This window comes from Globicephala melas, chromosome 6 (assembly GCF_963455315.2).
Source record: "Globicephala melas chromosome 6, mGloMel1.2, whole genome shotgun sequence".
NCBI lineage: Eukaryota > Metazoa > Chordata > Mammalia > Artiodactyla > Delphinidae > Globicephala > Globicephala melas.
In genome coordinates this window covers 75,599,074-75,622,578 of record NC_083319.1, presented here as the reverse complement: position 1 = coordinate 75,622,578, position 23,505 = coordinate 75,599,074, and the positions used below count along the sequence as shown (strand labels likewise).

The window sequence follows — 23,505 nt, the reverse complement described above, 5'->3', positions numbered from 1 at the left end:
ACGTATAATCGCATCTCGAAAACACCAAGGCGTACCTACGGTGTCCCACGAGGAAATGGTAGTGCAGCAACAGCGACTTGTTCCGCCCGCGTGAAAGATGGCGCTTCGCGCGTCAGCCATCCCTGCTGCCCGGTTTCTTCCTTGGGGGGCGGGGCCTAGAGAGAGCAGGGGGTGTGTTTAGGAGGTGTGTGGCTTTGTTTTTCCCGCCCTTTCTCTCCTCCCCTTGCTCTCACAGTATTCGCTAAGGGTGAATGAGGAAAGAACTGATAAAATTTACCAGGAGAAGAGCACAAGGCGGGAAACGACCACGGCGTGAAGCGGGTTCGCGGACGCAACGCGCGCGGGGGCGGGGCCAGGGCCGCGGGGGCGGGACTGCGGTTGCGGTTCTATGCCCGCGGCGGCGGCGGCGGCGGCGGCGGAGGCGGTGGAGGCGCAGGCGGTGGCGCGTAGGTGAGTGAGAAGCCGGCGTGTAGGTGGCTGTTTGGGCTCCGGGTACCTGGACCGCGCGGGGGCGGCGGCGGAGGCTCTCGCCAAGGCTCTGCTCGGCTGGTCCTCTCTTTGCCGCTCTCTTCCCTGATCGAAAGCCGGCATCGGGAATTTCAGCCCGGCGACCAGTGGAGTTGCCTTCATCCGGGCTTTCTGGCAGTGGCGGCGCAGAGGCAGGGGGATAGGGGTCGGTCCGTTTTTCCGCCCACAGTCCCCGAGCTGGCTCCTTCTCGGGGTCCCGGCGTGACACTCAGAAGGACCCGTCGGACCCCCTGTGCCGCGGGCTCAAGGGAAAGGAGCCTCGGGCACCGAGAGGCCTGGCCCGGGGAAAACCAGAGGGCGGGCAGCGCGCGGCTGCTCCGTACCAAGTCGGGGTCCGAGAGGGGATGAAGCGGCGTGGCGTGGGGTAATACTACTAGTCTACAGAAGTTGAAGTTTCTAAGGATTGCTGTTGTCTTGTAAATTTGGGCAGCAATTCTAGACTGTCTTTTGCTCCCGTTCTGTGGTTCATGACCTGCTTACTTCACTTCTCCGAGGATACACAGACTTACTTAAAAGAATTGACCATTATGACTTGGGCATCACTTGACTGATGGTATCGGTTGCAAAAAGAAGTGCACTGATTACGCGTCTGCCGTGACCATTCAGGGTCTGACTGGTCCCAGTGAACTCCACCAGGCTTCTGTATTCAGGAGACCGGGAGGTCATGCACTTGCCCGAGAGACATGGCCCTTTCAGAAACAATGAAGTTTGTTAGGCTCTCGTTAAAACAGTCTGGTTGTGGCCAGTGGATAAATTTCAATTCAAACTGTTCTCATCTCTCTTGTGATTCAGAGCAAGGGGACACAATACATCTGGCACTTTAATTTGTACAAAGAGATTGGAAAATACTGTTAGATACGATCTTAGACATTGGAAAACTTTTAACATAAAGGGAACATCACAGAAGCAAGAATACAATATATGGGAAATTAATAATATGGAGTCAGAATACTTGAAGTATGATGGTGTTATGTGACACAGACACTGTTGCCAGCACCTTGGCAGTCTAGGAAAGCCCTGAATCAGTTGGAAACTACCTCATGATGCCTGTTCTCTTTACACATATGAAACAAAAACAAGAGAAGTGATAGACCACATTGCAGATTGTGCACTATGCCAGGACTAACCTGCTCCAAGGAAACAGTTACATGGGGGCTAAAGTGTTTTTTCCCCACCTTTTAAAGTTGATAAAATAGTGTCTTTCTTTGGCCCTGTTAGCAGTTCAGAGAGAGAGAAAACCAGAGGAGACGCCTATCTTTCAAGCCTGCCCTTGGGCTCTATTTTAATTAAGGAATTCTAAGGAGTAGTAGGTTAGCCTGCCTGTTTGAGAAACTGGAGCTGTGAGAGATGGCCTGATAGTGATATGATGAACTTAACCTCTGAGTCTTGAAGTGTTGCGAACTATCTGGTGTTACAAGCAGATCACTGTTAATAGTTGGTCTGGGCAGCTCCTGTTTTGGAAGGTGGGCTGGTTTAGGATCCTGCTTCTCTTAGAGCTGGGAGAAAATAAACAGAAAACATGGTTACAAGAAGTGTGGGCCTTATGATGGTTGAATTCTGATTTGCAACAGCAGTGGACCAACCAACTTTCTAAATATCAATCAGAGAAGAGATGGCTGATTTTTAGCAAAGGTTTAAGAAAAAGCAAAACTTCAAAACTACCCCTGTGCTAACAGTTTTAACAGATGATAATTAGTATAATCTTTACATCTGCATATGTTGGATGATTTTCAGCAAGTATATTGGGTACATCCTCATGAACCCTGTTTTTTGTTTACAGGAGTGTGGCAAGCCACTGTGTCACCCAATTTGAATCCTGGCTTCCCTCAAACACTTACGGCTTTTGTTTGATAACTGGTGTAGCCAGCACTGCATGTAAATAAGATATATAGATAAAAGACTCTTGGTTTTGAACTGATTTTTTTGAGCCATGTCTGTATGTATGGATTGTCTTTACCAAAGATGATGACTCTAAGTGTTAGTAGACTCATTTTACTACTCTCCTAAGTGTACTCCTCTGTGACTTTTGGCAGGATTTAAAGCTAAACAATTCAACATAGCCTTTGTCCCTTATTCTCTTTCTAATGATACTAGCAATGAGATTGAATGTAATTAGTGGTCTATAATAGTTGAGTTTTCACAATCAGGTAAAAAGTTGTCCCATAATCTAACCATATTTGCTCCAGGGCTCAATTCCCTTTAAGGAAGTGTTTTTATTTTCAACATAATGATGAAATGTTTGAGTAGCAGTATTGCCTTTATGATTATTCACCTTTTTTATCCAAAAAGGAAGAACAAAAGAAGAATATGTTACCATATAATTTTATAGCTCTGTGTTTACTTAATTCGTCTCCTTGGCCTCCAGTTTGCTATTGTTAACTATCATAACATCATTACGGTTTCAATTCAGATTATATTCCTATATTCTGTCATTATAAACTGACTGTTTAAATTGTATCCATAACAGTGGATATTTTAAACAAACTATACAACTTATACCCAGTATAGTCTCTTAAATCTATTAAATTGATATAACACATTAAAAAAGTGAATATTTCCTAAGTGAATTTCTAAAATAAAAAATACACAAGAACTGTTCTTGTGTTAAGCCATTTCTGCACATATCCACATACCTACTGTAAAGCGTTTTGCCAAGCACTGTATAACTGTTCTTGACATCATGATAAAAGTGCTCATACAGTACTCTAAAATTAGAGTCGTTTTTTGTTGGGTTTTTTTTTTTTTTGCTTTTCATCAGTCTCTGAACTCTCCTGACAAGATGTAGATCAAATTCTTTATTTTAAGTAAAATGGTTTACTTTGACATGAATTTAGTTACAGATAAAATGTTAATTCCCAAAGCAAGCATACAGGCAAAGATAGATATATCATAGTTCACCTATTATTAACTACTATCCTTTACCACTATATGACGAATAGATTCCACAATTTTAGACTTGTTTAAATGAAATTGGTATTGAATATGCATAGGTATTCAATTTTAACACTAGGCAGGAATGATTCATTTTACATTAACATCACATTGAATGTACACTTTCAGAGTGATACAATGGGATGGGTTAAGATATACAAGAGACCTGGATTCCAGCCTGGCTTGGTGACCTTGGGCAGTTCCTCTTCTCTGTTTTCTCAGTAGATTGAAAGGTTGACCGGGCCCATCCAATCATTTAGTTCTCTACATGTTTTAAATAACTAAAGCTTTTTTACCCGTTTAGTATAACTCTCTTTGCAATGATAAAAGGCTACGCTGCTGTCTTGAATAGCATATTAAATGTATTTATCTGTCATTTTAAACACCAGTATTGGGCTTTACCCAAAGAGCATCATTGAGTGCATTGAGGACTTTTTGCTTTTTTTCTCTTATGGTTCTAGATTGTTGTATTCTTGCAAGCTTTTGCCTTTTTTTTTTTTTTTTTCCTTTTCTTAGCAGCTTTTAAGGTTTTCTCCTGTCAGGTGTGGACTGCTGTAGTAAAGTGCCACAAACTGTGTGATGTAAAAATGAGGAAAATGTATTCTCTCTCTGTTCTGAAAGCTAGAAGTCTGAAATAAGGTGTTGGCAGGGGCATGCTCCTCTAAAGTTTCCACGGAAGAATCGTTCTTTGCCTCATCTTAGCTTCTGATAGTTACCAGCGATCCTTCACATTACTTTAATGGCTTGTTGCTGCATCACTCCAGTTTCTGCCTTCGTCTTCGCATGGCCCTGTTTTCCCTGTCTGTGTGTCTCCAAATCTTTCTCCTTGTAATGACACCAGCCATTGGATTAGGACCCCATCTTAACGTGATTACACCTATTTCCAAATAAGGTCACATTCACAGATAAAGGGGGTTATTAGGACTTGAGCATATATTTTGGGGGGACGTAGTTCAGCCCACAAGAAGTGTCATGGTCTCTAGCTGAGCCCTCCCTTTCTCAATTTGTTTCTCTTTAGTTCCTATGGTTTAGGAAACAAATATCCAATCATATTAGAATTGCATATAGACTGGATATTTAGAAACAGTGAGGATCTGTTCTATGAGCTTTAGTGTATAATATTTTATGTTAATGTTCAGAGGCTTTTTTTAAGGCCATTATTATTTTGGATTTCTAAGTGTATGCCCTGAATATAAGTGGCATGTTACTATGTATGGTAGTACATTATCATCATATCGCAAACACTTCATATGCACCTGCCATGCTAGTTTAATGTCTCTTTCGTGTAGGAGACGTGCTTCCAAATCGTTTTGACTGAAGAGGAGAAAACCACATATACGTAAATCATTTGAGGGTTTGGGGTTTTTTTGACCTTAGAATGCCCTTTATTTCTTCGTAAAATTGGTTTACAATGTTGTGTTTCTGCTGTACAGCAAAGTGAACCAGTTATACATATACATATATCCACTCTTTTTTAGATTCTCTTCCCATATAGGTCATTACAGAGTATTGAGTAGAGTTCCCTGTGCTATACAGTAGGTTCTTATTAGTTATCTATTTTATATATAGTAGTGTATATATGTCAGTCCCAAAATATGCGTTTTTGGTGGATGGCTTAAAATCGCTGAACCTAATCACTCATTTTGTTTGTCATTGTTTAGATAACCTTGGAGCTTTTGGATAATGTGACAGTTGGGATGCAGTGATGTCGACTCTCTGTCCACCACCTTCTCCAGCTGTTGCCAAGACAGAGATTGCTTTAAGTGGTGAATCCCCTTTATTAGCAGCAACCTTTGCTTACTGGGACAATATTCTTGGTCCTAGAGTAAGGCACATCTGGGCTCCAAAGACAGAACAGTTACTTCTAAGCGATGGAGAAATAACTTTTCTTGCCAACCATACCCTCAATGGAGAAATCCTTCGAAATGCAGAGAGTGGGGCGATAGACGTAAAGTTTTTTGTCTTGTCTGAAAAAGGAGTAATTATTGTGTCATTAATCTTCGATGGAAACTGGAATGGGGATAGGAGCACCTATGGACTATCAATTATACTTCCCCAGACGGAGCTGAGTTTCTATCTCCCACTTCACAGAGTGTGTGTGGATAGATTAACACACATTATCCGGAAGGGAAGGATATGGATGCACAAGGTGAGTGGGTTTGGAAGCGTATTAAGCATGCCAACCTAGCTACTGAAAGTTTACCTCCTGATACATTTTTATCTAATTTTTAGAAATTATATGCAATTAAGTTCAAACAGGAGCTGTTATTTGCTTCTACCCTATTAGATACCGGTAGATCTTAGGCTGATGTCTGTGGTCTTCTAACTCTGCAAAGTAGGAGATGATAGCTTCACATTGTAAATAGAAAGCCAAAGCTTAGAGAAATAAGGAAACAGAAGTTTTAGAGTCTGGATTTGTCTTGGGAGCCTTTGACTCTAAAAGCTTTTTGTTTCTGCATTGCATGACCCTGTCTTTCACTTACCACTGTGTGGGCGTAAGCAGTTCAGAACAATAGTTTCATAAGCCTTTGCCCAAATAACCTTTGGTCCCTTTCATTTCTTTGCCAAGTTCCCAATTTGTAAAATGAAGACGTTGGACCAAATGGTTTTCAGGAGATATTCCTTTTAATTTTGTAGATTGAGGTAGAGGAAATCATTGTTGTCCCCTAATCTTATAGTTTAATATATAATGATAATTATATTTCCATATACTGTAATTTTGGCAGATGAGAAGAACAAATTTAATTCTCCTTTCTGCTTTGCAGTTTGATACTAACATGGAAGTCCACTAAAGCCTTACTGATTTTATAAGGCTTTTACCAAATAGTAAGGAAAAATAGTATCTTTTAAAAGAAGAGTTTTTTTTACTGTGTTTGCAGGCTTGCCTCCTTTCTTCTCACGTGCTTATGAAAATCATTTAAAATCTGGAAGCTGTATAGTCACTAGATTTGTCTGGATCTTATCTAATTTGAAAAGTACAAATCATCAGTTTCCTTTGTGAAACTACACAGATGTTACATTGACTCTTGCTGTCACATTATCTGTTTTTAACTGCAGATAAAAAGGGTGTTTTTATTTTATTTCGTATTGTCTGTGAGAGCATGGATTTGTTGGGTTAATCCCCCCCCTTTTTTTTTTGCCCTAAAGTGGAACATGTTGTTACCATGAACTAAATTACCCAAGAAGATGTCTGCCATTTAACTGTATTGTGAAAAATAAACAAGTATCAAAATGTTGTGTTTTTTTTTTATTTTAATGAATTTTCTCTCTCTCAGGAAAGGCAAGAAAATGTCCAGAAGATCATCTTGGAAGGCACAGAGAGAATGGAAGATCAGGTAAGGTGCAGATTGCATATTACAAGACACTGCCAAACCCACTACATATGTCTGTATAAAGCTAAGGGCTGCTTCTGTTAAGGCCTTGAAGACATACTAGTTTGACAGAGTGAGCCTGAGCACGAACAGAATCTTTATGGAGATAAATGGAATAAACTGGATGAAAATTTCCATATCTTAGACCTGAAGAGTTAAATAAGTAAAGGATAATAATAATTGCATCCACAAATTAATATTTTGCTTCCCTTTTTTTCTGTTTGCATGGGATAAGTTTTGGATAACTTGTTCATAGTAAAAATTTAAAATTCTATATGAGTTTTATTTTTTTTTTAAGGTATTCCTTCTCAAACATTTCCACAGAAGTAGTTGTAACAGGAGAGTGAGTGCCCCTAAAGTATCTGGGGGTACAGACACAGCTCTAAGCATAATATTTCTTTGAAGTCTCGTGTTGTATCTTTAAAACTCATTTTATTCCGTGATATATCTTTTTGTTTTAATATTACAGTTTGCCGGTGATATTCCTCACCTTCTTACCACTTGGGCTTCCAGTGGTATCAAGTCTCCAGGAAAACATGCTGTGTTTATCCCATGGTTTTGAACATCCTTAGGGAGCAAGCACCAGGGTTTGAGAAGCATGATTGCAAGGGTATGGCTTTCCTTATGGAAATTAATTGCAAACATTTCAGCCTAGGGCAGAGGCGTTTGGAAGGTGAATCCCCAAAGGAAAAAGTGTTCTTTGCTTTTACTTTCATTGCTTCTGGCCACCCTCCTTGCTCCTCTGTTAAAACTCCAGTCTAAACAAGCCTTCTCCCTGGTTCTCTTTAGCCTGCCTGAGACAAATGATATTTTAAACAATAACTTTTTCTAAAAGTTTGTCAAAATACAGGAACATGAACAAGGGAAATACAAAACCCTATAAAATGATCTTCTTTACAAAATTGTTAAGTTTGTACTTTTGTAAATAACTTTTACAAAAGTCAGAAGGAGGTAATTATGGGGCAAGTTCTAAGACTTACAAGGAAATGTTTCCCTTTTCTCAGAGAAGCCCAGCCTTTGCTTGCTGGTCAGTAAGCAGGGTGCCAAGGAATGGGATGAATTTCACCAACTTCTAGTTGTACCTGCTAGTTACGGAGTAACTAGTAGAGTTATCTGAAAATAACGAAATTTAAGACCCAGTAAAATTCTACTTTTTCTGGGATTTTTTTTTCAAACCAGAAACCTGTACTTATAAAGTTGACCACTATTAACATTTAGGTTTATTTCTCATTTAAGGGCTTTTCTTGAAAATGTTATCCTATCCCTTCTATGTCAAGAGGAAAGTATACTTGGACAAACTGGAGGTTTTTAAAGGGGAAACGTTCACCTGCTGAAAAGTTCAAGTTAGAGAAGTCCAAGGAGGAAATAACTGGAAGCATTTTCTTTTAGAGCCTCTTCTGTGTTCAGCCGTCTAGGATTTGTCATTGTTGTTAAGCTTCAATGAGCATAGCCATTTGCTTATGATGATAAATGTCTGAGATGCTGTGTATGACATACTATATATATGCCTACACCTAAGGGGAGGTATTTTCCCATAACTATCCTTTCTGAAAAGGAGGAGTCACCTGATAATCGAGTTCTTGCAAATCTCATATCATGTGCTTGCAGTGACTTTATTTTGAACAATAAATACTGTTTGAGGATGATACTTAGTCTAAAACAACTTTAATCAGTGCTAGTTTTAGATGCTTATAGCTGTCATCTGGTAAAATCATTTTACAAGGAAGCAAATTTAACGCAGCTTCAGTTATTAATCTTCTTGAATTGCATGTGTCGATTGTTGTAATTGTAAGCAGACATTTAAAAAATCACTTTGAAAAGCAAAAACAATGAGTGGTTTTATGTTTGTAAGTTACTACAGGGATGGATTTTTTTTTTTTTAAATAATAAAACCTCCTGTGTGATGCAAGGGGGCCTATTAGGATAAAATTTCCAGAGACAGCATCACATTTAAATTCTGAAGCAACTTATATGATAAGGGGCTCTGAAAACTAGGTTTGGTCACTCAAAAAATGGACTGACTGCAAGGATGACAGAGGTTCTAATTTGAATATGCATGTAAAGAGTTTGAATATAATCATTTCATAAAACGTGAATGAGGGGGAAAGTTTTATTGTTAGATCTTAAATAATAGGTGATTTTAAAACATGCGTAGCTAAAGATTGATAGACATATGACAATTTCATCTGCCTCTAAAAGTTTACATATTCAGGATGGGCAAAACATTTTGGGGGAGTGGTGGTGGCAGTGAATAAATGAGGGAGCACCCGTATTTGAGACACTTTATGTGTGTGGTGTTCTGTACTGAATTTTCAATTTCATTCTAGAAACTGCAGGTTTTAAAATTACATCTTTGAGATGTAATAAGTAGTAGCATTACCTTGAAAGAACACTGAAGGAAATTTGTCTGCCTTATTGATTCTTAAAAATATATGTTATGACTTTGATTTGCATTTGGGTAGATTATACCTTATTATGAATGTAGAGATTGAGGGGTTTTTTTTAGATTTTTTTTTTTTTTGATGTGGACCAATTTTAAAGTCTTTATTGAATTTGTTACAACACTGCTTCTGTTTTATGTTTTGGTTTTTTGGCCGCGAGGCATGTGGGATCCTAGCTCCGTGACCAGGGATCGAACCTGCACCCCCTGCATTGGAAGGTGAAATCCCAACCACTGGACCACTATGGAAGTCCTGAGATTGAGTATTGATTCACACTTTACTACTGAGTTATCTGCTGAGGATTTCAAAGCCTTTTTATGCTTGGCTTTCCTTATTTTTAATATAAAATGCATCAGTGACCTTTGATTAACAAAAGTTCTTATATCTCAAAATTTCAAAGGAGAACCTTTCTAAATTTGGTGTGGTGATTTAATTATTTTGTGTAAATGATAAACCAATGATTCCATTCTGACTAAAGAAAATTATTCCTGGGATTTCCTTGGCGATTCAGTGGTTAAGACTCCATGCTCCCACAACATTGCAAAACAACTGTAGCCCCAATTAAAAAAAAAAAACAAAACTGTATACTTTTAATGAGTAACATATTCTAGGCATACTATGGGATATGGGAAACTTTCCCGTAATAAAGATATTTAATTAACAACAACAAAAAAGTCTTCGTTCTCCCAATGCAGGGGGTATGGGTTCGATCCCTGGTTGGGGAACTAAGATCCCACATGTCGCATGGTGCAGCCAAAAAAAAAGAGAAAAAAAGAAAATTATTCCTGGAAGAATGAAAAGGAGTTTTAAACAGCATGTAAATCCTTTAGAAATAGAAATATTTTGGAGTAGTAGACTTGTTTGGGGCTGTTTGAACAAGTTATCAAGTATTTCTATCAAAGGGTGTTATTCTTTGCTTTCAGTTTTTTATTGCCCACTTTATCCTATATTGTGTGATTTTTCTTCACGTCATTTTACTTTTTTATGCAGGGTCAGAGTATTATTCCAATGCTTACTGGAGAGGTAATTCCTGTCATGGAACTGCTCTCATCTATGAAATCCCACAGTGTCCCTGAAGAAATAGATGTAAGTTCTCACTTGTAACGTTAAATAGGATATTACTATGATGTGTATTAGTAATATTCTAATTTTAGTAATATACATTTTTTTGTCATATATACTGTTCATATGAATTATTAGCCACTTTAACAAACACACTTAAAATCCCGAATTTTATGGCCAGAGGCTTTTTGGTCAGTAATGGTAATATGATAAAATTAAATTCATGAAGTTAATTTCTCCACTTTTGCATTTCCTAAGCGGGAGAATTTCAGACCTTAGAGAATCAGGCAGTATTTAATGCAGTACTTTTTGTAACAAAGCAGTGTGCGAATCACTGGCAGTTAATGGAAGTTCACTCACCTTCACTAATCTGATTTCCTTAATCATTCATTTGTTGAGGACATTAGAAATTACACACTGTGCATGTATAGAGAAATCTTTAGGGAACTATTTTTGTTGCTCCCTGACTTGGTAATTAAGATGTGTCTCCTGATTGTGACAGCTCAGAAGAGGAAATTGTTCTTGTAAACATTGTTGCTTAAGCTGTCTGACCAGCTTTCACATCATTTGTTCTGCAAGTTTATAGTGACGCACACAGATTGTTTTATGGGGATTTGTGATGCTCAGAAATGAGGGCAGTGTGTTATATTGAGCCTAGACTTCAGAAAACTTGTCTATTAAAAGTATTATTTCAGCGTTTTGTTACAGCCAGAATAAATTTTTTTTTTTTTGGTTCATTTTAGATAGCTGATACAGTTCTCAATGATGATGATATTGGTGACAGTTGTCATGAAGGCTTTCTTCTCAAGTAAGAATTTTGTTTCTTTTTGTAAAAGCTGGGTGAAGCAGATGCACATCTTACGCTCACCTGTGACAAAATTGGGAAGGAAGAAAATAATAACAGAATGCCTACCTTCATTATTCTAGGGTCAAAAATGCATATTTGAACTATTGCTTAGTTTTGTGTTACTTCTTTACTTATCACATGCCTATGATATATTTGATGTTACTGTATTTAATATTTAAAGAAGTTGAATTTCCGTAGTACTCAGGCAAGAATTCTTGGACCCTTGTTTGGTTCCGGTTTCTTGTTTTTCTTCTCATTAGAGCTGAAACTAAGAATCCTTTCGAATTAAGTTGCATTGTGGATAGACTTATTTCGGCCTAGAAAAGAAAATTATTCATATTTGTACTGATCCTTTCCATTTTACAACAGATTTCAGTGCTTAAAAGTGTGAGCTCTAAAACCAGACTTCCTGGCTTACTGCTGTGTAACCCTGGGCAAGCCACCTGAACTCTGTTCCTCCATTACCTCATTTATAAAATGGGAATATTAGTAGTACCTACTTCATAGGATTGTTGTAAGCCTTGAGTGAGATAAATCATATTAAGCATTTAAAACAGTGCATGGCACATATAAGCACATAATAATAGCTAATAGCTTACATTTTCTATTTATATTTCTTCTAAGAAAATGATAATAACAATAATAATAGCCAGTATTTATTGAGTGCCTATGTGCTAAGTCCCTTAACTGAGTACTGCGTCTACATGTATAATCTCATCTCCTACTTGAGTGTTTCTTTACAATTACAGATTATCACAAAATTTTATTTTAAAAAATAAGGAGTGAAAGGATAAAGTATTTGCTTTTATGTCTACAGTCTTCTCCTTTAGGTTCATCATGGAGTCTTAGAGGTGTGAGTTTGTTTAATCTCCAGGCCTTACATGGCTTGAATCAGGAGCTCTTTAGTCCTGATTCTGATCAGTGTCAGCCATTCATGTTATTTTTAATCCCATTTGACTTTAAATTAACCACTTAACCTCTCTACACCTCAGTTTCTTCCACGATAAAATGGTAATATTTTACTAACTGCATTGTTTTAAGGTTCAAATAGAATCTGTGAGAGGCATGTGGTGGAAAATGCAAAGTACTATAGAAATAAAAGATGACATTATAATCAGAGTTTTGGTGTTCATCATGTAAAGCTATTCAGAGTTATTTGAAGCTCACTTTATTTTTTTTTTTTTTTAGTTTGTGAAATTGTTTTACAGTCAGTGTTTTTAATCTTTTTTTTCAATTTATAGTGCCATCAGCTCCCACTTGCAGACGTGTGGCTGTTCTGTTGTAGTAGGTAGCAGTGCGGAGAAAGTAAATAAGGTAATTTATTTTATAAACCAGCAAACGATCTGACTTTTTAAAACTGCTAACATATTATGGATTGTAATTTAAAGGTTAGGTTGCCATCAAGATGATCTAATAGTATAAGGAGGCAATATAATCTGACCAAATTACTGTGACACCCTGTGGCAAAAATGAGTTTAAAGTAAACTGTTTGAATAGGAAGTCATTTATCAGTTTCATTGTGGTAATTCATAAATACTTGTCTCAGTACTGTATAAATGGTTTGAGAATATTTTAAGGTCAGATGTTTTTAAAAATATTTGTCTTCTATTTCCTAATGTTATCTTTAATAATGTGAAGATAGCCATGTACTTTTGGTACTAATTACAAAGAAATGGTATCTGATCATTCATCTTGATTTCACTATCTTGCTTTTCCCCCTAAATCTATTCCTTTTAGGGACCTATTGCTATTAAGTGATCGATGGAGGTTATATCTTATTCAGTAACATTTGTGACCATTTGTTTTAGTGCTATATGAGTTAATAAATAATTAATGAACAGTTACCTTTCCAAGCATTAGGTAATAAACTAAGGAATTTTGTACTTTTCTTCACTGATGATTAATTAGAGAGAGAAAAGTGCACATATCTATCAATTTAAGCAAACCTAATTTTTCTAAGTTTTACACAGGAAATATATTAGGAATGATTATTTGCTTGACAAATATATTTATAATTTTTTTCTGTAATATAATAAGCTACCCTGTATAATTACTTGACCCTTGATTTACCAAAATTATATTTCTGGTACAACCATTTATGACAGGTTAGCTTACCTCTGTTATTATATTGCATCTAGTGACTTATTATTATTTCTGTTACCCAAGGAAGGTAGCTTTCAATTTGTGTCCTCCAAAGCCTTCAGGTTCCACAGGGCCTTCCCAGTTGCTTCTTGGAGGGAGAAAGCCTCTATGGTTGGGGCTCTGTTTTTCAAACATTTTTCTCATCCCACATCCTCTTCTAGCTTAATAACTTCTCTTTTATCTTTTCTCTTTTTAATTTAAGAAAAGGTTGCCATCACTAGTTTGAAAACCACTGTTCTAATATAAAAACTCTGAATATAGTCTGAATTCCAAGGTAGTTAGATGGCTTTTTATTTTTCCTAATAGAACTATGATCAAATCCTGTTAGAATGACAGGTTTCTAATCCCCAACCAATGGCTTGCTTGTTTTAAATTAAATTTGAAAGAATTAATTCTCATTCTGTTGAAGGAGTTAGACACTTAGATATTCATTGTAATGGGATTTTACATATAGAACTATTAACAGAAGCCATAATTCTCCTTGATTTAACTGCATTTAGTTTTCTCGTCCAAACGGTTTACTTGTTTGAAATACACTTGTTGCTGGGTGGAGATACAATCAATAATTATATTAGGTCATTATTTCCTAATATAAGATTAGGAATAAGGGTTCCATGGTCAAGTAAGTTTGAAAAAGTCTGCATATTGTTTCAGTCACCTGGAGAGTCACAATATGTATTCAAATGTTAAAGGTTTTGAGATACCATACAATAAATTTACTAACATTTCCCAAACTTACTTGACCACAGAATACCTATTTTAAGCAACAAGTGTGATATCCCATAGACTATTCCAGGTGACTATGGAATACTTATTTCTCAGAATAGATTTTATTGACAATAACAATTGAAATTTCTATTCAGATCTCTTTCATAAGCAAACCAGTGACCTTTTTACTTCATATTTTAATGCTAAAATATTTTCACTTACAGATAGTAAGAACATTATGCCTTTTTCTGACTCCAGCAGAGAGAAAATGCTCCAGATTATGTGAAGCAGAATCATCATTTAAATACGAGTCAGGGCTCTTTGTACAAGGCCTACTAAAGGTATAGTTTTCATTTATCACGGGTGAACCCAATTTTTTGTTTTGTTTTGTTTTGTTTTTGCGGTATGCGGGCCTCTCACTGTTGTGGCCTCTCCCGTTGCGGAGCAACAGTCTCCGGACGCGCAGGCTCAGCGGCCACGGCTCACGGGCCTAGCCGCTCTGCGGCATGTGGGATCTTCCCGGACCGGGGCACGAACCCGTGTCCCCTGCATCGGCAGGCGAACTCTCAACCACTGCGCCACCAGGGAAGCCCGAACCCAATTTTTTTAAATCATTTTTGAGAATCTTTATACATATATTTTGAACATTAGCATTTAATGTGTCTCATGTTTATATGCCAAGGAGCTGACTTCCTTTACACAGGTCTGAACATGGAGTATATGTCATATGAATTTATAGTTAGTATCTGTGAAACATCACAGAATAGCTTTCTTTGTGTTTCTCTCTGGTTTCCTGTAGCTGCCTGTCTGGCCTCAGGATTTTTTTTTTTTAATATGTGCTTGAATCAGGTTCCATAACTAAATGGGAACATTTCATTTTTTACTGAACGGATTTGAATTTTTGTGTTACCATTTTATGTTTAAAGTACCATATTCATTTATTGAAAAAAATGTTAAGCTGCTTCCTATCTTGAAACAGTGTACAGGACTCAAGCAATTCCTGGATGTATGTAGGGGTGTGTGTGTGTATACACACACATATATACAAAAGAAAAAATTATTTTATATTTTTCCTTTATTTACTTGAGTCTGCTCTTCAAGGAGCAAAACAGATAAATTAGCAATTATTTTCAATAATTATGGGGAATTGTTCTTCACTTTATTGAATCTGTTATTGATGTTTCAATTATAGTCAAAGGTGCGAAGAAGTAGATTTCCTAATGGCTATGTGAGTCTCTCAGAGTGAATGCTTTCTTGAGGATATAGGCATAGTAAAATGAAAGAAAAAAATCCTAAAAATTGTTGCAAATAAAAATTATTTTCAGCTTTTACATTTTCAATAATGTGCATGCTCTGAGCTGAGAATAATAGTGTTGTTTAAATACAGAAACTACTTAAAGGGAACTCATTTTTGATTTGAATTGTACAAATCTGAAAATTAGAACTTCTCCTATCAAAGGCATAATAAGGTACTTAGTACTTTTATTTCCTCACCATCATCTCATTTATTGTATAATTTTATCCCTAAAAGGGACCTATACCAAATGCATAGTGGAAAACTTGAAACTATAATTTAATGAAAAAATATTTGTTAAGAGTTTTCCACGCAAGTTTAAATTGTATAGCTTCCCAGAGAATACTTTGACATTATAACAATAGGTACTTGTTATATGGCAGCTGGCTACCCAAGTGACTATACCTGGAAAGAAGTACATTTTTTACTTACTGTAAAAATACATATTCATTGAGACTTAACAGAATATATGGATAATCAAGAAGAATGTAAAAAGTCACTTGTAATCTCATAATCCAATGAATAACCCCTGTTAATATTTGGCATATATCTTTCTGGTCTTTTTTTCTTCTGTTAGTGTTTTTTTCATATCTTCCCCTCCCCCCCAAAAAATTAGATTATACTCCGCATGTTTTAACTTCCTTTTTCACACTGTATTGTGAACATCTTTCAATAGGAACACATAAACATTGGCAACTTAATTTTTAGCAGCTAAACAATAAAACATTTTTATTTATTTAATCACTTCTCTTTTGGATACTTAGGTTGTTTCTGGCGTTTTACTATCTAACCCAGTGCTGTAACACACACATCACTGGAATTTGGCACACAATCATGATTCATTGTCCAGGATAAATTTCTAGAGCTGTATTTGCTAAGTTAAAGCCAGTTGTTTTTTTTTTAATTAAAAGATAGCTCTTCGTACCTTTTGGCGTAAAAGACAGTAAATTTTCTTTTTCTGAGGTTTTATCTTATTCCTTCATCTGGTACATAGCCCTCTGCCTTTTCATCTTGTCTGTCTTTCTGTGAATGTGGTTTTTGTTCCACAGGCTGCAGGACTGTAGTTCTTCTTGCTTCTGCTGTGTACCCTCTGGTGGATGAGGCTATCTAAGAGGCTTGATGGGAAGGACTGGTGGTGGGTAGAGCTGACTGTTGCTCTGGTGGGCAGAACTCAGTAAAACTTTAATCCACCGGACTGCTGAGGGGCTGGGTTCCCTCCCTGTTGGTTGTTTGGCCTGAGGCAACCCAACACTGGAGCCTACCTGGGCTCTTTGGTGGGGCTAATGGCAGACTCTGGGAGGGCTCACGCCAAGGAGTACTTCCCAGAACTTCTGTTCCCAGTGTCCTTGTCCCCACGGTGAGCCACAGCCACCCCCCACCTCTGCAGGAGACCCTCCAACACTAACAGGTAGGTCCGGTTCAGTCTCCCCTGGGGTCACTGCTCCTTACCCCTCGGTCCTGATGTGCACACTACTTTGTGGGTGCCCCCCAAGAGTGCAGTCTCTGTTTCCCCCAGTTCTGTCAAAGTCCTGCAATCAAATCCCAGTAGGCTTCAAAGTCTGATTCTCTAGGAATTCCTCCTCCCGTTGCCAGTCCCCCAGGTTGGGAAGCCTGACGTGGGGCTCAGAACCTTCACTCCAGTGGGTGGACTTCTGTGGTCTAAGTGTTCTCCGGTCTGTGAGTCACCCACCCAGCAGTTACGGGATTTGATTTTACTGTGATTGCGTCCCTCCTACTGTCACATTGTGGCTTCTCCTTTGTCTTTGGATGTGGGTATCCTTTTTGATGAGTTCCAGTGTCTTCCTGTCGATGATTGTCCAGCAGTTAGTTGTGATTCCGGTGTTCTCGCAAGAGGGAGTGAGAGCACATCCTTCTACTCCGCCATCTTGGTTCCTCTCTCAGTAAATTTTCTTTTCGTTTATAACAGGATTCAACTGGAAGCTTTGTGCTTCCCTTCCGGCAAGTCATGTACGCACCCTATCCCACCACACACATAGATGTGGACGTCAACACCGTCAAGCAGATGCCACCCTGTCACGAACATATTTATAATCAGCGTAGATACATGAGATCAGAGCTGGCAGCATTCTGGAGAGCCACTTCAGAAGAAGACATGGCTCAGGATACCATCATCTACACGGACGAAAGCTTCACTCCTGATTTGTATGTCGTGCCTTGCTTTTTGATATTGTCATTAAGCAATATTAGGAAACTGTATCTTTTATGAGTAGAAAGAAAACAAACAATTTGTTGTTTAAAAGGAAAGAAACATTACTAGGAGAATTATACTGGAAGAAGTATTTGGTTAATCAAGCGTTTTTTCTTAAATGTCAGCTTTTCTTAATATAATTGTGTTTCCCATAAGATAGGTTAGATTAGTCCTTAAAAATAAGTATTTAAGTATTTATTTAATAAATGTATATTGAGCCCCTAGGCGCAGTACTTGGTGCTAAGGTTTTTCCTTGATATATAAATATAAAATATGGCAAAACTGTCAAAATATATTAATAGAGCATTCTTTTACTTTGCATTTTATATTGTGTTATTCATTTCTTACCATAAAGTCTGATCAGTAAATTAACAAGAAAAAAAGTAATGATAATAACATGTTGAATGTGGACTCAACTAGAAAAAAAAAAAGATGATAAATCTGAATTATAAAACACTTAAGTGATGTTCTGAAATCAGGAAAAGAAATTGTAGTATACTATCAGGGTTCTCCTTAATCAGTTTAAAATGCCTGGCACATAGAATGTGCTCAATAAATGTTAACTAGTATAATCCAGGTTTGAGTGTATAAGGCAGCAGTAAAATTGGAGCAAGCAACCCTGTCCTGTGTCTTGAAGAAAAATTTTGAGCTGAGGCAACAGACATGTGAAGCACCAATAGTCAGACAGAAGGTGTTGCCCAAAAGCATAGTAAGGAAACACCATGTCCAAGGAATCCCCAGCCTCGTGTGTCTCTAGGTGCAGAAAGATGGCTTCATTAGGACCCAGCTTTTCCCAGCTCTCTGGTGTTCTTGTTGAGTCCTTTGAAAGATTTAGGGGAATTGGTTTAGAAAACAAAACAATAAGAATTTCAGGTCCCGAAGTTTTCACATATAGGTAATTTTGGCACACGTGTCAAAATTCTCAAAATTAATCTGATCCTTCAAGCATTTTCTTCTTTCCTAAAGTGTTTGGGGTTTTTTTTTTTCTATTTTTTGGTGGGCTCCTGGAGAGCGCTTTTGGGGGAATTTTTTAACACTTTGCTTCACCTAATTCACATATGACCAATACAAGCAATTTATGAAACAGATATATTCAGAACACTAGACTTAAATAGCTGAATTCTCTCTCCAAAGCCAGAGAAAGGTTGTTGTCAGTGCCCACACTGGCCACCAGTTGGACAGCCAGTAATTGTGAAATGCTGATTTTTCCCCCTTCTGAGTTTCCTTCTTCTGTAGTAGGGAACACCCATCTGCTAAAACTAGGAAATTTTAGGTACTTTCCTATTACCTCTGCGCACACACCTCCCTCCCTGCTACTCCTGTCAGTTATATGATGATCCCTGCTATTTTCAGTCTTTCTTTTCAGTTAAAAATTGCTTACCTTAGTAAATGTTATATTACCCTCTGACTTGAGTATAACCTAGCATCCCAGTAAATTCCTTAGGGAAGTAGAAGGCAAGGAAAGGGAAGGAAGAAGAGAAAAGATCAAAGAGGGTTGGGAAAGGGACAGTCTTTTTTAAGAACCTACTATATCCTAGGTTGTGTGGTAGATAAACATTATCTCCAGTGTGAATTACAACTTAACTTCTTACTCTGCTCATTGCCAGTGTAGCTAACATTTTCTTAGGTAGCTGATTCATGTTACTTGCCAGATGATGGGCTTGTGGATACAAACCCAGTGATCAAGACGTTGCAGATAACCATCTGTGTGTGTTCCTTAATCCCACCTGAATGTTTCCCAGCATTCGTCCTCTTACCTTTTTTTCTTCCTAAACTGCTTATTCGAAGTTATTAGTATGTGAAGTTAACCTTTTATTTTGTTTTGGTTTTTGGTGGTAGTGGTATGTGTTTATTTTTGTTGCTGTTCTATATTTTTGAGATGGCAGGAATTGGTAATTATATTTATTAATTGCCTAAGGCAATTGGTATTTTTTTATAATGTGTATGATAGATACATACATACCCTTCCTGGGACCGCTTATACTATTTAAGAGAAAATAATTACTTTGTGGCCTGACAAACTCCAGTAATAGACAAATGTATCCTTGAGTTAAAATGAGTATGTATTTTATATTTTCAAATATATATATCTAATTCTTATAAATATGTTTATAATCCCACTTCTAAGAATTTAATTTATTGGCTGGTGTGAGAGGTTGTGGAAATCATTTCAACATTTGTCCTGTTTTCTTCATAGGAATATTTTTCAAGATGTCTTACACAGAGACACTCTAGTAAAAGCCTTCCTGGATCAGGTAAATGTTAAACCTGAGATTGTCAGAGTGAATGGTATGACATGTTTTCTTTTTCAATATATCCCACACTGCCTGTAATATAATTTAGAATTAAGTCCTTTTGTAGAGTCTCTGATCTTTCTAAAGTGTCAAAATTATTTTTCTTCTGAATTGTTAGAGGGGACTGGCCTGTATATTAACAATTAAAGATGCAGCATCCCCCAGTTCAAATAATAAATGTTTTAATTCTAAGCACTAACTTATAACCCAAGGGTGTTTTCTTTTGGTAAGGGGGATATTGTACAAATGTTTATTTGCCTTAATTGAGCAAAAAATGTCTTTAAAACTTATTTACATGATAGCATCTTTATTGTCTCATTCCTTTGAAAAAAATCTAGATTTTGAAGAAAATTTTAGATTATATGGGTCTTATTTCTTAAGGTAACAGAGATTTGTCATAATTATCTTTCTGGGGATCAGGCCAAGAAATAGTGTCATAGATGTAGCTTTGAAATAACATAATCGTTAGGTTGACTAGGAATTTTGGATCCAGGTCTGTGGCCTGTGACATATTGCACAGTTCAAGGATAATTCCAAGTCATGTAATTCCATGCTTCCCAAGCAGAAATAAAATCCTTCTACCACTACACATGTACCCCCACCCCCCCAGAATAGAAAAATATGAATATCTCAAAACCATAGTCTAGGACTTTCCTGGTGGCGCAGTGGTAAAGAATTCGCCTGCCAACACAGGGGACATGGGTTCGAGCCCTGGTCCAGGAAGATCCCACATGCCGTGGAGCAACTAAGCCCATGCGCCACAACTACTGAGCCTGCACTCTAGAGCCCGCGAGCCGCAACTACTGAATCCCGCGCACCTAGAGCCCATGCTCCGCAACAAAGACAAGCCACCACGATGAGAAGCCCGAGCACCGCAACGAAGAGTACCCCCCGCTCACCGCAACTAGAGAAAGCCCGTGCACAGCAACAAAGACCCAACACAGCCAAAAATAAATAAATAAATAAATAAATTTTAAAAACCCCATAGTCTAAGCATGGCTCACCTCTGGTAGCTCCAATTTTATTTGAAGATGTGGGCAGAGAAAACTTAAATAACACAGCTAGAAGTAACTTATATCATGATTTTTAATAATAAATAAAATGAACACGAGTATAGTCTAAGGCAGAAGGAAAAATTTGAGTCAATTCTTAAAGATAAACAGAACTGTTAGATCACTCCTAGACCCGTACCTCCACCTCCTCCTGTGTGTCAGGGCGCATCTGTGGAAGTGGTTAGCTGCTCTAACGTGAGTTATCTGCCAGGCACTGTCAGCGCTGAGACAGAAACATGCTGTGTATAAGTAGAACGGGGCAAATTATTTATAAAAACGCTTCATTATCCTGCAGGTCTTTCATTTGAAACCCGGTCTATCTCTCAGGAGTACTTTCCTTGCACAGTTTCTGCTCGTCCTTCACAGAAAAGCCTTGACACTAATAAAATATATAGAAGATGATACGTAAGTCAGACTCCTAAATGGAAGAAAAACCTTCATACGTTGCTTTTGTTTTGTTCCCTTTGGACATTTTCTGTATTATAATTTCTTTTTTATTATTATTTGTAGGCAGAAGGGGAAAAAGCCCTTTAAATCGCTTCGGAACCTGAAGATAGACCTTGATTTAACAGCAGAGGGCGATCTTAACATAATAATGGCTCTAGCTGAGAAAATTAAACCAGGCCTCCATTCCTTTATCTTTGGAAGACCTTTCTATACTAGTGTCCAAGAACGAGATGTTCTAATGACTTTTTAAATGTGTAACTTGTTAATATTGCGTCCCGATCATAATTGCTGGTAAAGTAGCTCCGTGGTATTGGGAGACATGGTTCCCTCGGGTTATGCCCTAGAGTCCTGCTCAGCAAATGATAGCTACACTGCAGTTGTCACAGAAAGCCTGTAAGGGGATGTTAGGTGCAGTTACAATAAATGCACCTTTTCCTAGATGTGCTCTCTTGGGAGACGTATGTTTACAATAATAATAAATATTATTGCTATCTTTTAAAGATATAGGATATAAACTTGACCACAGCTACTGTTTTTTGAAACTTATGATTCATGGTTTACAAGTATCCAAGTGAAATCTGAGTTAGCTTTCACAGATATAATACTAGTTGACTTTCCATCTCTTGGTGTTCCTTGGTTTGAGGGATTACTGTAATACTTCTACAATCAGCTAAAAATTAGAGCGTTCAAATCATTTCAGTTCCACAAAAGGAAGTTAGCTTGAACATAGGTTAAGTTTTAGAAAGAAAATATTGATCAAGCAGATGTTTTATTGAAATCAATTGTTCGATCCTACTTTGCAGACTTAGTCCTTGGGATTCAGTCTGTGTAGAAACGTCAGGCAGTATGTATAGTCCCGATTATGGTGAACCACAATCAGGGTGTTTTTCTGTTTGTTTGTTGAGCTCTGTCACAGAAAATGTAGAGAATTGGATTTTATGTTTCAGTAGTTTTTGCCAAGTTTTTCAGTTAATTTTCATTATTTTTGAGCCAAATTGAAATGTATACCTCCTGTGCCTTTTGTTTTTCTTGGAAAATATAATCTCTTGGAAGAAGTTCAGATTTCACTAGTCTCTCATTTTTATCTTGTTTTCCTCTTGTATAGTCTTCCTTTGATTTAGCAGTCATTATAACTCCGAGATTATTAAATGCAATAGAGAAATACTAACTAGTAAGATTTTTTTTCAGCAACAAGAATAGTATCTTCTTCCTTAAATTTCTGCCCATGTTTTTGAAGTTGTTGCCACGTCTCTTTGCCTGCATCGTAGGAGGACTAGCAGGAGAAACGTTACTGACATGCTATTTTACTAGGTGCTACTTTGGCAGAACTAAGTGGTCAATTTCTTTTGTTTCCTTAATGTGCTTGGACCATTTTGCTAGCTATAAAATAACCAATTAACATAATTCTGTGCTAGAACAGTATTGACAAAATAGTATACACAAGCATAAAATATATTTTTATTTAAAACTGTGGAAGTAACTTAAAGAGAAAAAGTATTTATAAGAAAGGGATAAAAGTGATAGAGCCCCTCTGCCCTCACCCACCAAATTTAACCCAAACCAACATAGGTCCTAATAGCCTTTCACATCACTAATAAAGGTGTAGACATCTCGATTTTTAGACACATACTCAACTAGATTGACAGATGCTCTGGCTCAGTCATGAAAAAATGTACAGATTCCACCTTGTTGAACGCTGTATTCAGTGCTATTTACATGATAGATTATTTAAGTGCTAATTATTTTCTTTTGCTGATTTATTGTACCATTGTATGGGATGCAAGTTGTACAGTGAAATAAGTTATTAAAGCATGTGTGCACATTGTTACATATCTTTTCTCCTAGATGGAGAATTTTGAATAAAAGATCTTTGAAATTTTGTGTCTTTCAGTTATTTACTTGGAAAAGCAGTGCTATGATATTGAAAGACTGATTGGCTTCCTGCTCTGCTGACAGTCATGTTGTATCTAAACAATTTTTTTAATTGATTTTCTCTTTTGAAAGAAAATATATTTAAAGGTTCTGTGTGATGCTGGAATTATATGTGGTTTGATTGTTTTGTTTTTTATTTTTTTGTCTGCTTAACTCCCAGGACTGCATTTTGACTTTTTAATTTCTATATTAATATATCAGATATAAGATAATACTTGTGTAAATTCTTTTTTTAAATTATTGTTAT

General features: G+C 37.2%; 1 protein-coding gene across 1 annotated transcript; it reads left to right on the top strand.

The window, feature by feature from the left end:
* Window positions 1–239: 239 nt before the first annotated feature.
* C9orf72 (C9orf72-SMCR8 complex subunit) lies at window positions 240–23,205 on the top strand. Its single transcript, XM_030830347.3, has 11 exons — window positions 240–450; window positions 5,121–5,608; window positions 6,735–6,794; window positions 10,262–10,357; window positions 11,077–11,141; window positions 12,422–12,494; window positions 14,255–14,371; window positions 17,252–17,487; window positions 19,731–19,788; window positions 21,175–21,284; window positions 21,390–23,205. The coding sequence occupies exons 2-11, from the start codon at window positions 5,165–5,167 to the stop codon at window positions 21,574–21,576; spliced, it is 1,446 nt and encodes a 481-aa protein (XP_030686207.1). The 5' UTR covers window positions 240–450; window positions 5,121–5,164; the 3' UTR covers window positions 21,577–23,205.
* The last annotated feature ends 300 nt before the right edge of the window (window positions 23,206–23,505 follow it).